Genomic DNA, 12,978 nt, shown 5'->3' with positions numbered 1-12,978 from the left:
CTCTTTCTCTGCTACCCATAAGGAAGATCAAGGCAGAAAGATGCCTGGTAATTTTGGTTTCAGAAATTAGTGTGTTTTCTTGCCAGCACCCAAGCCTGGTCTTCCATGCAGATTATGCGGTTTTAAGAACTCTTCCCTGCTTTGTTCCGAAGGTGTTGTCCTCCTTTCATATCAATCAGGACATAACCATTCCCACCTTTTGCCCACTCTGTCCTCTTCTTCCTCTTCTAGTGTTCTGCCTCCTGCTGGTAGATTCTATACCCCATGGTCCCTGTGTCCCACAGACACCCTGAGAGAAAAGGATTTAACAGTGAGTGTCACATAATCTCCTTTTTTCTCTTTTTTTCACCTGAATAATATGCCTAGTATCTTCTGTGCTAATACCCCAGTGAGTTTTATAAATTGATTATATTTTGTTAATTATGTTGGTTTGAAAAAACCTAACATACTGTTCTTCGACATCAGCTTATTCTTCCGCTTCTTAATCTTCTTATTCTTAGTGCCCCCCATTTTCTAAACTCTACTCCTCCAGTTTTAGGGGTACAACATCCAGACTCTTCACATTTCTTCGCCCTATAGCAGAGCAGGTTGCTTGTGCTTTTCTAAGCGATCCATTGACTTTGACAGGGAAAATTTTCAAACTACTGCCACACTTACAGCTTTGAAGCTACACCCCCCAAACTTGAATAACCTAATCATGGGGTCACCCCAAATGAAACAGCGACATTTGTTGGATGACAAAGTGGGAGGAGCCAACAACAGCCAATCAAAAATCACCCATTGACTTTAATAGGAAAATTTAAACTGCTGCCAATCTTACAGCTTTGAGACTACACTCCCCAAACTTGAATCACATAGTCATGGGGTCACACTAATACATTTGTTTCCTTTGTTGAGATCATTGTCTTTTTTTAACAAGCCTATATGCATGTATATAAAGAACAACCATAGGTATGTGGACGGCAATTTTTTGTTTTTTTACCTGGCATGAAGACAAAGAGAGTTTAATCAGCATGGGTAAGGTAATAAATACATTACATCCAACACTAAAGTTTACTCTAACCTTTTATGAGGAAAAGGTCAGTTTTTTGGATGCATTCGTTGTGAAGTGGGAGAATTCTTTGAACACAGATATATTTCATAAAGAAACTGATAGAAATAACTTATTGTTGAATACAAGTTTTCCTCCAAAAAATGTCAGCAAGGGCCTTCCCTACAGTCAGTTCCTAAGAGTAAGAAGGATAATTTCAGATGACGAGTTATGTCGCACAATTAATTATTTGTGTAGCTAATTCTAGGGAAGGCCACTGTCTGGAAGATATTCTGTAGGCCATCATCTGTGCTTATGGGTGTTTATTCTTAACTGCACTTAAGAAAAAGCCCTGTAGCCTCTAGACACCCAGCCAGACAATGAATCAGTGCTTATGCCAAATAGGAGAGGGGTGGTGAGGCACAGCTGCATATGTAGGCTTTTTGCAAATGTTATTGCTATTTTAACTGACTTGTGCTGTTGTGCTTTTTTAAGTGTTTGGCCCAGTTAAACATATTGCCTTCTTGAGATGAGCTAATTGAGCTGGTCTTATATAGAAAAGATGCATGAACACTGTTGAAATGTCCAGACATAAATATACATTTATTTTTTTTCACAAATATAACTGATTCCACAGACTGAAAGAAAACCATGTTATCTATTTCTATTCCAGGCACCAGGTCCCCATCCTTTAAACCCCACACATAACCCTTACTATGTACTATTGCAAAGTGATGGAATCTAGGACTTCAAGTCTTTCTCTTTTCCATAGTGGGTGGTGCACAAATTATCTGAAAAGCAGAGGGACTTCAAGTCCTATTATCCATCACTTCAAATAGATCAAGGCAATGGTGAGAGTAGCATTAAATGTGCTTACGGTATGACGGGAAGTTACTTGTAAGAGTATCATGGTTTTCTACCTGTGGAATCAGGTATGTTTGTTTAGAAAAAATACATTTATATTTATTGGAAGTTCAGAAAGTGTTTAGGCACCTATTCTACATCAGCCTAGCTGAATGAACCCATGTCAAAAATTTATTTTTTACACCTGCTGAGCATATCAGCCACATCAAGGTAAAATTAAATAGCTGATGTAGCTTTTCCGTTAGAATATGCCCTACACAGAGGAAGAAGCAGTCATTTCCTTTTTCTGAAGGTACAAAATAAGTATTGTGTTAAGTAAGAGTTCAAACCTGACACAGGCTGATGTTCCAACCCCATTATGAATGTAAATCTGACGGGGTTTCCTCTGTTTATTTTGCTGGTGCTGCATGGTAAGATTATTTTAATTTCTCATATTCCTATTCATTTTACAATAACAAACTAGCAAAGTTCAAGGTGTATATAAGTATATATAATTATATATATATATATATAAGTTTAGAGTAAAAGAAAGTCCGCTTTATCCTGACGTGAATAGGGTTGCTTGCAACTCTCACCAAATAAGCGCAAAATAATTCTCCTGCTGCAGAATTTTTAAAACAGTTATGGGGCCTGTTATCCAGAATGCTTGGGACCTGGGGTTTTCCGGATAAGGGATCTTTCCGTAATTTGGATCTCCATAACTTAAGTCTGCTATTGCCCCCAATAAGGATTAATTATATCTTAGTTGTTATCAAGTACAAGGTACTGTTTTATTATTGCAGAGAAAAAGGAGTCAATTTTTAAAAATTAGAATTATTTGCTTATAATGGAGTCTATGGTAGATGGCCATTCCATAATTCAGAACTTTCTGGATAACGGATTTCCACATAAGGGATCCCATACCTGTACAATGAACCTTCGATTTTAGTGCTCGTGACAAATTCCTTTATATAAAACCAAATAGTGACAGTGCAGTGCAAAACCAACACTCTGGGGAGATTGCCTACTCACAAGATGTGGGGATATATGAGCCAAATAAATACATAAAGTCTAAAAACACCTTCAGGATAAAAACAGAAATGCTGGATAGTGAAGTATATCTTTTTTAATAGACAAAAAAATCCCAATTGGGTATAGTCCCAAACATAATATAAAAAATAGCATTGTACAAGTAGTCATTCAGGGTCCAATATATATGTTTGTTGAAATTGTTCTAGTTATGAGACCTTTCAGCAGAACAAAATGAATATATTAATTTATTATGAACAGGATGATTATATCTGATCTTTTTATCTGTTAGTGATAATATGGATTAAAGGGTGCAGTGTACTCCTTTGTTCAGCCTTAGTGCAATGAAAAGGGCTTGTGCTGAGCATACATTTATGTTATTTCTTGAGCTAAACAGGGCAGAGAAGGGAAATTCACCCTGTTCCAGGTTCGCAATATACACAATCCTCCTGCTTAATGGACTTCTACTTATCTGTGCACTGGTAATTTAGGCAGAAAGTACAGAACAGCACAATCCATGCTCACTGAACTCATGTTGTACAAGGGGATATACTGCTCCTTTTAATATTCTCTATCTTTATTTAAATTTTATCTAAACTCATAGCCCCCACACCCCATCACATTGAAGCAACATAGCAACAGAATGGAGCATGGGGATACAATAGTGCCCAAAACAATAAAAAAAGATCTTTGAGAAGAGTACTATATACTGTACCAGGGCTGTCCACCATATATTGTTGCAATTGTATGTTAATTTTTTTCAGAGGTGTATTATTTTCAGTGTTTCAGTCTTACATAGACCTAAATATCATTTGCAGTTTTTTGGAGCATTTTGTAGTAAGTCCCAAGGAGAGGGCAGCCTGGCAAAATAGCACACAATAGTGAAGTCAGGATCCTGCACCTTTTGTATCTAAGTAAGGTGAACTTTTATTTAAATGGTTTATTCTCAGGAAATTTAGTGGAAATTCTCAAATAGTAGATTAAGTTCAATGATACCCAGACTTACCTAAATCTGCCAACCTCTGCCCATTTACATAACATTAGTAAAGAACAGGAAATGGCATGGACAGTAATATTGTGTAAGCTATATACCTTTTTGTGTAAGCTATATACCATTTTGTGTGATGTTTTTCTTACTACACCAGCTGCTTAGCACAGTTTCTAGACTTCTGTTGGTTTCTTCTGTGAATTCTGGCAGAAATCTCATGTAGACTTGTAACTGCACCTACAGCCTTTACATTGAAATTTACCCAAACTTTAAAGAGTACAGGTATAGGATCCATTATCTGGAAACCTCTGAATTACAGAAAGCCCATCTCTCATAGACTCCATTATAATCAAGAAATTTAAATGATTTCCTTTTTTCTGTAATGATGAATCCCTACATTGTACTTGATACTGGCCAAAATATAATTTGGAGGCAAAGCAATCCTATTGGATTTATGTGTAAATGATTTTTTAGTAGACAAATTATGGAGATACAAATTACAGAAATATTCCTTATCCAGAAAACCACAAATTCTGCACATTCTTGATAACAGGTCCCATACCTTTATTAAATATTACCTTTCTTTGGTGTAAAATTAACAACATAATTTCATAAATATGCCCTCAAGGTGTCTCCAGGATGAATATTTGCATATAAATTCTGGGGGATCCCAAGCCCGCTTCACTGAGCACAGCTGAATGTCAATAACATTTCCAGTAATGTTTTCTGGGCTTTTGTACGTAGGTGTAGTTCAATGAGCTCAAGCAGTGAGTAGGCAGATAAAAGATAGGAATTGAATAGACACCTATAATGCAAGATGAGACTGAGTTCCCAGAAATGACAATCACTGTAACCTTTCCCCACATCTTTGTGGGTTTCTAATTTTTATTGATGATTAAACTAAAATGCAATACACTACAGGTATATAGAAGACACGCATATATACAGATAAGAGAGTATTGTGCTTTTTATAATCACAGTTTGGCTGGTGGCTGATATATGTTTACTGAGCATTTAAAGAAAAATACACTCAAATGTAAATTCTTATGAATTGGCAATATTATCCTTAATGATGTTTCTTCTATATTCCAGCACAACTGTCTAAGAGCTACCCAAAAGTAGTTATTGCATCTCAAGATGGTGAGCCTTGCCTTCTCTGCCATCATGTCCCTTCAACGGATTCCAAGTTTAATCTAACCTTGATGAGAGGCAATAAGAAACAGGAAGTTTGCATGGTGTACACTGATGGAAAAAATACCTCCTTTTATAGCTGGAATGACAATCCTAAATGTAACTGGACAAAATCCAATGATAGCAGCATTTCCTTCACTCTATCCAATTTCGACATCAAGCACACAGATAATTACACTTGTGAAATTAGGATTTTTTACCCCCCTCCATTTCGAAGCATTATTATCAATGAGACATATGTTTACATTCATGGTAAGATCTACTAATTTAGGAAAAAACACATTTTTGATTCATTTGTATTCTGATTTTGTTAAACTATGCATAGTTGATTGTTCCAGCCCAATTCCATTTTCATTCAGGGTATTCTATAGGGAGTCAGTTGGTTTAAATGTAGTTGAAGGAACTCCAAGCACACCAGACAGCGGAGTTTGCTAAAAAAATGGTCTTTATAGTTCCATTTAAAATCAGGGTGCCTGACGCGTTTTGTGCGCATGCGCCACATAATCATAGGCAAATGTGGTTTAAATGTGGTCAAATACATAAACCCTATACAGAAGAAGCTGTACCTGAGGACAGGGGCTGTCGTTATGCTTCAATTTGCAAATTATCTACCTTTCACTGAAAACAGTGCTGGGCAGGTCCTGGGGATATGAGGCATGTCTTATTATCGTTCCAATAATACATGGTCTGCAAACAGCAAAAAACATGCTTTTACTTTCTGCCACACCACTAAAAAATATAAGCTGACCAACTTTAACTCATTTTCAGTGTAACTATACAGATTTTATTATGCTTTATGGATGGAAACCTTTATGATTGCCTACAGCATTTTTCAGATCTCATGTGCATCAGTAAAATGGCTTGGGGGAAAAGCTTTGCAATGTACTGGGTAAAATATGTTTTATTTATAGCTCCTAATGCAAAAAAAAAGCCTTGCTGCATCACCTCTTTAAAACAAATTTAATCTCTTCTCTTCATTAGGAATATTCTTTTCCAGGGAATTAAACAGCAACCATTTCTAATTTGTATTTGAAAAAAAAAACACCCTGTCTACATAATAACAAATAAAGGTGGGCTCTAGTGGTGAGCAAAATCTTTTGGCCGGCTTGGATTTGCTGCAAAATTTAGCATTTTGCCATTGGTGAATTTATTTGCAGTACTGCCGCAAAACTTTGCTGTGACAAAAATTCACAGAGTGAGGAAAAAGTCCTGGTTGCATCAAAAGTCGTACGGTGGCTGAATTTCACCAATTTTTTTGCCGTTTCTCAAATTTGGGAAATGGGACAGATTCGTTCATCACTAGTGGGCTCTTTTTGCTTTAACCATGACCCCATATCTTCATTAAAGCTATAATTTGCCCCATTTATTGCAGGCAGAGACTAAAGTTTTGTATCCTTTAACACTAGGTAGGCAAATTGAGGTCCAAATATTGAAGGAGAAAATCTTTTTGACCCTTGGGGAAGCAAGACAAATTTACTCTTGTGTTTTTATGGAAATACTTATGTAGTATTTTGGGCTGAAAAATGTATGTATGTCAAGATAGTTTGCATGGTAAGTGCATTTCTGGTGCTAAAAAAATAGGATCCCTAAAGTTATCCTTTAGTCAAGAGGTTCTGTCATGAAAATCAACCAGATGACATATTGTAATCATTGAGATCATTTAATCTATTTTATATCAAGCCATATTTATCCCACACTCTATACAGTGGCATAACTATTGGGAGTGCAGGGGAGTGATGAGTTAGATCATTTGAAATGTGTTCTATTCAATTTTAATTTTTAATGAATCCATTTGGTTTGCTCTTATTCCTTCTAGCAGCTCAGCTGCATGTTCTCATTGCGATGACTATGTGAAGAATTAATCTTTGAATAACTAAAATCCCATTTTGGTGCTAACTTGCCATAGCCCTCTCCAGCATAATGTTAATATACACATACATATAATCCCTTTCTTTCAGATTTACAACAGTGTGGAAGTGGAATGCAGGAATTTATTATATGGATTTTAACTGGTCTTGCTGTATTTCTATTCCTTTGCTGCATTTTTACATTCTGTCTTTGGATCCAAAATAGGGTATGTATGTTAAATGGGGATGATAATGTATAAAACATTGGCATTTTACAACTGGATCTACATATTAGTGAACCTATAAAGGGCGGGATAGGCAAGTGGTGGTCTAAAATCCTGACATCTAAGGACAGTGTCACATTTTCTTTGTAATTCCTCTGAGGACAAAAGATTGACCTGCTCGCTTTCACCTAATCTTGTGTACACACTGACCAGCATGGGATAAGCTGGAGCTGAAAAACAAATGTATGCATTTTCGGGCGTTATCTGCAGTATATAAATAAAGTATAATGAAAAAAATAATGCGTGGTGAAGATCTACCATTTGCACAACCTGATTTGAGATGGTGCTTGTCTTACTTGGCTTATTGTTCACAAACATTGCCATGTAATAGTATACACACACACACACTTGTGAAATATGAAATCAGCCTTGAATATATTTTTTTTACAGTTTCGGAGGAAATGTTTATCCCAAGGAAACACCCAGAATAATGAATGCAACAGTGAATACATGCCAATGGCATCTGTCAACCCAGCTAAACGCCCAGTTATTCCAAGGTAATAGAACACTAACGAATAACCTGTATGTTTTTAAGTTATGTTGAACTTTTCTTTCTGTGCTATAATAATTATCATAATAAGCACAACATTTTTTGCATAACAAGTAAAAAGTTTAAAACAAAAAGTTCACTAACTACAAAAATGCTTGTTTTTGGCAGTATGTATTTAATAAGACCAACAGTTTGGTCAGATTATTTAATAGGCCACTTGATATGGTTAAGTATTCAATCTGGGAGGGGGGATAATTTTCCTATAAAGAACAGCAAGTGGAATAATTTCAACCTCTTGTACTTTGGGGGGTGTTACATAGTAACATAGTAAGTTAGGTTGAAAAAGGACATATGTCCATCACGTTCAGCCATAATACCTATATATAACCTACCTAACTGCTAGTTGATCCAGAGGAAGGCAAAAAACCCCATCTGAAGCCTCTCTAATTTGCTGCAGAGGGGAAAAAAATCCTTCCTGACTCCAAGATGGCAATCGGACCAGTCCCTGGATCAACTGGTACTAAGAGCTATCTCCCATACCCCTGTATTCCCTCACTTGTACTGAGAGCTATCTCCCATAACCCTTATTCCCTCACTTGTACTGAAAGCTATCTCCCACAACCCTTATTCCCTCACTTGCTAAAAAGCTATCCAACCCCTTCTTAAAGCTATATAATGTCAGCCAGTACGACTAATTCAGGGAGGGAATTCCATAACTTTACAGCTCTCACAGTAAAAAATCCTTTCCAAATATTGTCCGTTGGAAGGACCTACTGGTAAATAAAGCATTAGAGAGGTTATTATATGATCCCCTTATATGTTTATACATAGTTATCATGTCACCTCTTAAGCGCCTCCTCTCCAGTGTAAACAGACCCAACTTGGCCAGTCTTTCTTCATAACTGAGACTTTCCATACCCTTTACCAACTTAGTTTCCCTTCTCTGGACCCTCTCTAACCCAATCATGTCCCGTTTGAGCAATGGAGACCACAACTGAACGGCATATTCTAGATGGGGCCTTACCAGCGCTCTGTAAAGGGGAAGAATAACCCCCTTCTCCCGTGAATCTATGCCTATTTTAATACAGCGCAAAACCTTGTTTGCCCTTGCAGCTGCTGCCTGGCATTGCTTGCTACAGCCAAGTTTATTATCTACAAGGACTCCAAGGTCCTTGGACGTTTTTTATTTAATTACATACACTGCTCACTGATGTGAACTATGAAATCCTCAATCTATTTTTTCACCAGCATAAAGGTTGCTAATAGTGATAAGCAAATTTTTTTCAAGGTCTTGCCACAAAAAAATGCCCATGGACTCCCACTGGTGAAAAAAAAAGTCGACTATTTGCTGTTTTACAGATTTTTTGGCATAGCAAAATGGGACAAGTTTTGCATATCACTACTTTTGCAAGTTCACAAAACCCATACTAAACACATGCAAAGAAAAATGTTTATTTTTGTGCATATTTTTAGCATCCTGCAGGTTCTCTTGACCTATCACCTGAACTTCAGTTTCATTTGAGTGCTAAAGCTGATGGATAGCAAATTATCTTTATGCCACATGCGGCACAGTCATACCACCTGGATGATTCATAAAGAAAATAAAGGCTGCTAAAAAAAACTTGCAGAAATGAGTGCTTACTGTGAAAAAACATCTACTGCCTAATGTCCCAACAAGATCAGAAGGACAGTAGGGCAGCAGCAGCAGCTTATCATTAAGGCAAAAATCCTGGCTAGCAAATAAAAAGGCCCCATCCTGTGCCTGGGTGATTTCCATCTCCTGTGTTATTTTACTTATTTTAGGGAAGGAAAGGACAGAAAAAGATGCATTGTTATAGACGCCTTAGGTGGTCATACACGGGCACATTTCAGCTGCCGATTCGGGATCTACCCCGACAGGACTACCTGACCGACATCTGGCCCAGCTACAAAATTGCCCAGATCTAAATCAGGCAGGTTTGATTTTCCCATCAGATCGCCGACTTATCAGCTCGTTGATGCGGTCCTCACTCCAACAGCCCATATACTCGCCTTAGGTGGGCATATCGGGAGAAGATCTGCTTGTTTGGTGACCTTGCCAAACATGCGGATCATACCGTGTATGGCCACCTCTAAATGTTACAAAATTGCGCAAAGGTCTTAAGGGGAAACATCACAATCTCTGCCACTTATTTTCCAACGACCCACTACCTGCACCTTCTCATGCAAGCAATACTCATTAACACTTGACACTTTACTTTAGTAAACACTTTAGTTTACACCTGTAATAACAAGTGTATAACTCAGGGGCTGACACGTTTAGTAAAGGGCCCAAAGGACCACCCCACACCCACATATTTAATTCATTCCTGCTGCACCCTTAAGGCTGCTTTGGCCTGTACGGTAAACACACCATCATTTATTGACACATTTTCATTAGTCTTCATTTTTATTTATTTATTTTTGTGGCTATTTAGTCTGGAATCTTAGGCATATGACACACCTGTCATTTATACCACTGCAGTGCTCTCAACAATGAGCTATCAGTTCTCTTTGTGCAACACTTTGCTATTTACAAGCGGTGTAAAGTGATATTTGGCAATTTGGTCAAAATACCAAGCACTGACCGGTGGTTTATACTAGGGTCACTCCACCTTTTGCTCTAGCAGTGAGATAAAGGTAAAACTTGTGCACACAGCACCATACTATCATGCAAGAAGCTCTAATGGAACTATGAGAGGACAAAACACTGACTATTCAATACAAGCGTTTGCAGAATATCCACACTGTGTGAGAGACATTAGATGGAGAGTATGTGTATAGAAATTCATTACATAGGTGTCACACATCCGCACAACCATACCCCAATCCCATTACAGTATGCTTACCACCAATCTGATGTTTCTGAGTAAACATTTGCCATTGGTTTTATGTTTATGTTAAAAAAAAACACAATAAAACTGATAAAAGTGGGAGAAGTCTTCAGAGAGGCCTCTGAGCTGAGATATGCCACATATCCCCCCCAACAGTTTCATTAAATTTTATTGCATGATAGTGTGGTTCTGTGTGTGCTTCCACCTAGGCTTATTATGTCTGGATTGGTGCCTTCTTTGAGGAAGCTGAGTTGGGGAGAGCTACCTTCAATGGAGGAATCCTTCATTGTTCTATATACTTCTACTCGGTCTAGAATAGAGAGAGGCAAATTACAAAAAATAACAAAAACACAATGAATAACAAAGACTTAATACTAAAAAAAACATATTTTGATTTTATTAGATTATTTTTTGCTGTTACAATAGCTGCTCTAAATATTTTTTTCAGTATTAATTCCAGTATAATGTAATAAAACAATTATTTTAATTTCTTTTCTTAGATTTTAGAGATAAGTGCTCTGCTGCTGAAGACAGCATAAATAGTTCTGTTTTCTGTTATTGTGTAGAGCAGTGCCCCAGTTATTATGTTTTTAATGGAAAAAGAATGCAGGTCTCAGTGTGAAGCAGAGTGATCGTTTTGTCTGTGCATGTTTTTTTCCAGAATGGTCTGATCATCACATTCAGTACATGCAAGTTGGCTAATATTGTTTTAAACATTTTTCTCTTTTGTTTTGCAGGCTATGAGCTGCACACAGTGATGAGGAAAACAAAGGTACAGCATAATGCAGAAAATCATAACATGTATATAGACGCATGGCCTTTCATTTTACTGGTTACTGTAAGTTTAGTAAAGTCACATTGCCTGATATTTTTCAGAGCTAAAATATTTTGTGCAGGTTTTCGTTTATTCATATGAAGCTTTATGTAAGATGTTAAATTTAAATCTCTTCTATGTTCAAATCATTTGCTGCTGAGTTAGAGTTTAGAACAATGTGCAACTAATGAAAGAATGAATATGCCCACTGTGTGGTATTAAATCAATTCAGCTGTTAAACTCCAGATAGGTACTGTAATGAAGTTGGGTAGTAAGGGTGTCAACATTTTTTCCCATTCCCCTTCAATCTGCTCTTCATTTCCTTTCTTACAGATTCCTGAACACCAAGCACAGATAGTATTGGGAATGCTAATAATTTAAATGTAGCGATGCATCTGGAACTAGGGATGAAAGTTTTCACAAACAGAAACCATTAGTTGGCTCAAAGGGCAGCAAACTCCCCCCCCAAAAAAGCTGTCACTGTTAACATGGACAACTATCAGAAGATAAAAGGGCAGCTGTTTTGCAAAGTAATATTTGCAGCTCCTGATCTACAAGATGTTGTTCCACTCCTATAGGCAAATGGGGATTTGTTTCTGATCAGTTCATACTTTATTCCATCGGTGGTGGAACTTCTGAGAAAGAAGACCCTGTGCTTCCTCAGTGATCCCCTGTGATTTTTTTTGATTGGCGGGAGGGGTCACGGGTTATCTCGCAGGGAAGTTATGTCTCTGATGTCCATCCTACTGGGCAGTTTAGCACAAGAAATGTTTTTGTGAGATATAACTGTATAATAAAGATATTATAAAGATGCTTGTAACCACTGGACTGGGAGTCAATAGGCCCAGGCCCACCCTCACCTGCCCAATAAATAGTACTGTCTATGGCATCTTACAGCAGCCCCTTTGAATTTTGACAAAAGCCACAAATTGCCAGTCTGGGCCTTCTTGTAACTATAGTACTTGCTAGGTGCAAGCCATTAGTACTGACTGTGACATCTGCAAGAGCGCACCCTTTAACAGTCATTTTTAGAGCACTTCTGTCTGGGGGCTGACTGCGCTTACATGTGTAATTTTGCTGTATATGTGTTATTACAATAAATGTAACTGCACTGCTTTGAACTGTTTTGCTCTGGGTTTGTAAACCATTGTTTGGTTTCTCTAATAAGTATATGATCCCATAGGGAAATGACCAGACTGTAAATCATATCCTTATAAATGATGCGTAGTGATGTCATCAGTTATAATTGGAGTTTAGTGATGTAAATTCTGTCACCTGACTTACTAAAACATGTATATTGTAATAAATTACCCCCTTTTGTAAGATATGAGGATATAAGAAGTCACCTCAGAGTTCCATGACCTGTATAAAAGCATTTATATGGTCATAGAACTCCTCTGTGACATATTATATACCTATGTTTTACAATAGGGGTACTTTATTCACTATGTTAAATTTATTATAACTTTATATTCCTTCTCTATTTTCTCTCGCCTACTTTTCCAACCAACTTCCCCCCTTCTTTCTTTCTATTATCCCTTCATTTTCTTTTCCTACTTTGTGCTGCAGATCTTAATGAAAATATGATTTTGAATGCACATTTGGGGAAA

At 37.3% G+C, this 12,978-nt stretch overlaps 1 protein-coding gene across 1 annotated transcript; it reads left to right on the top strand.

The window, feature by feature from the left end:
* The first annotated feature begins 2,217 nt into the window (after window positions 1-2,217).
* Window positions 2,218-12,555, top strand: LOC100493997 (inducible T-cell costimulator-like). The gene is made up of 6 exons (XM_031893906.1): window positions 2,218-2,304; window positions 4,983-5,333; window positions 7,040-7,155; window positions 7,603-7,709; window positions 11,292-11,326; window positions 11,702-12,555. The coding sequence occupies exons 1-5, from the start codon at window positions 2,253-2,255 to the stop codon at window positions 11,296-11,298; spliced, it is 633 nt and encodes a 210-aa protein (XP_031749766.1). The 5' UTR covers window positions 2,218-2,252; the 3' UTR covers window positions 11,299-11,326; window positions 11,702-12,555.
* The last annotated feature ends 423 nt before the right edge of the window (window positions 12,556-12,978 follow it).

The sequence above is a fragment of the Xenopus tropicalis genome, chromosome 9, assembly GCF_000004195.4.
Source record: "Xenopus tropicalis strain Nigerian chromosome 9, UCB_Xtro_10.0, whole genome shotgun sequence".
NCBI lineage: Eukaryota > Metazoa > Chordata > Amphibia > Anura > Pipidae > Xenopus > Xenopus tropicalis.
Note: the sequence above shows the minus strand (reverse complement) of the source record. Positions and strands in the feature narration are given on the sequence as shown.

Excerpts from the sequence above, each read along its gene's own strand:
- LOC100493997 (XM_031893906.1), top strand. The coding sequence starts at position 2,253 with ATGAATGTAAATCTGACGGGGTTTCCTCTGTTTATTTTGCTGGTGCTG. Across the intron at positions 2,305-4,982 it reads TATTTTGCTGGTGCTGCATG|CACAACTGTCTAAGAGCTAC; the intron begins GTAAGATTATTT and ends TCTATATTCCAG. Across the intron at positions 7,156-7,602 it reads GTCTTTGGATCCAAAATAGG|TTTCGGAGGAAATGTTTATC; the intron begins GTATGTATGTTA and ends TTTTTTTTACAG.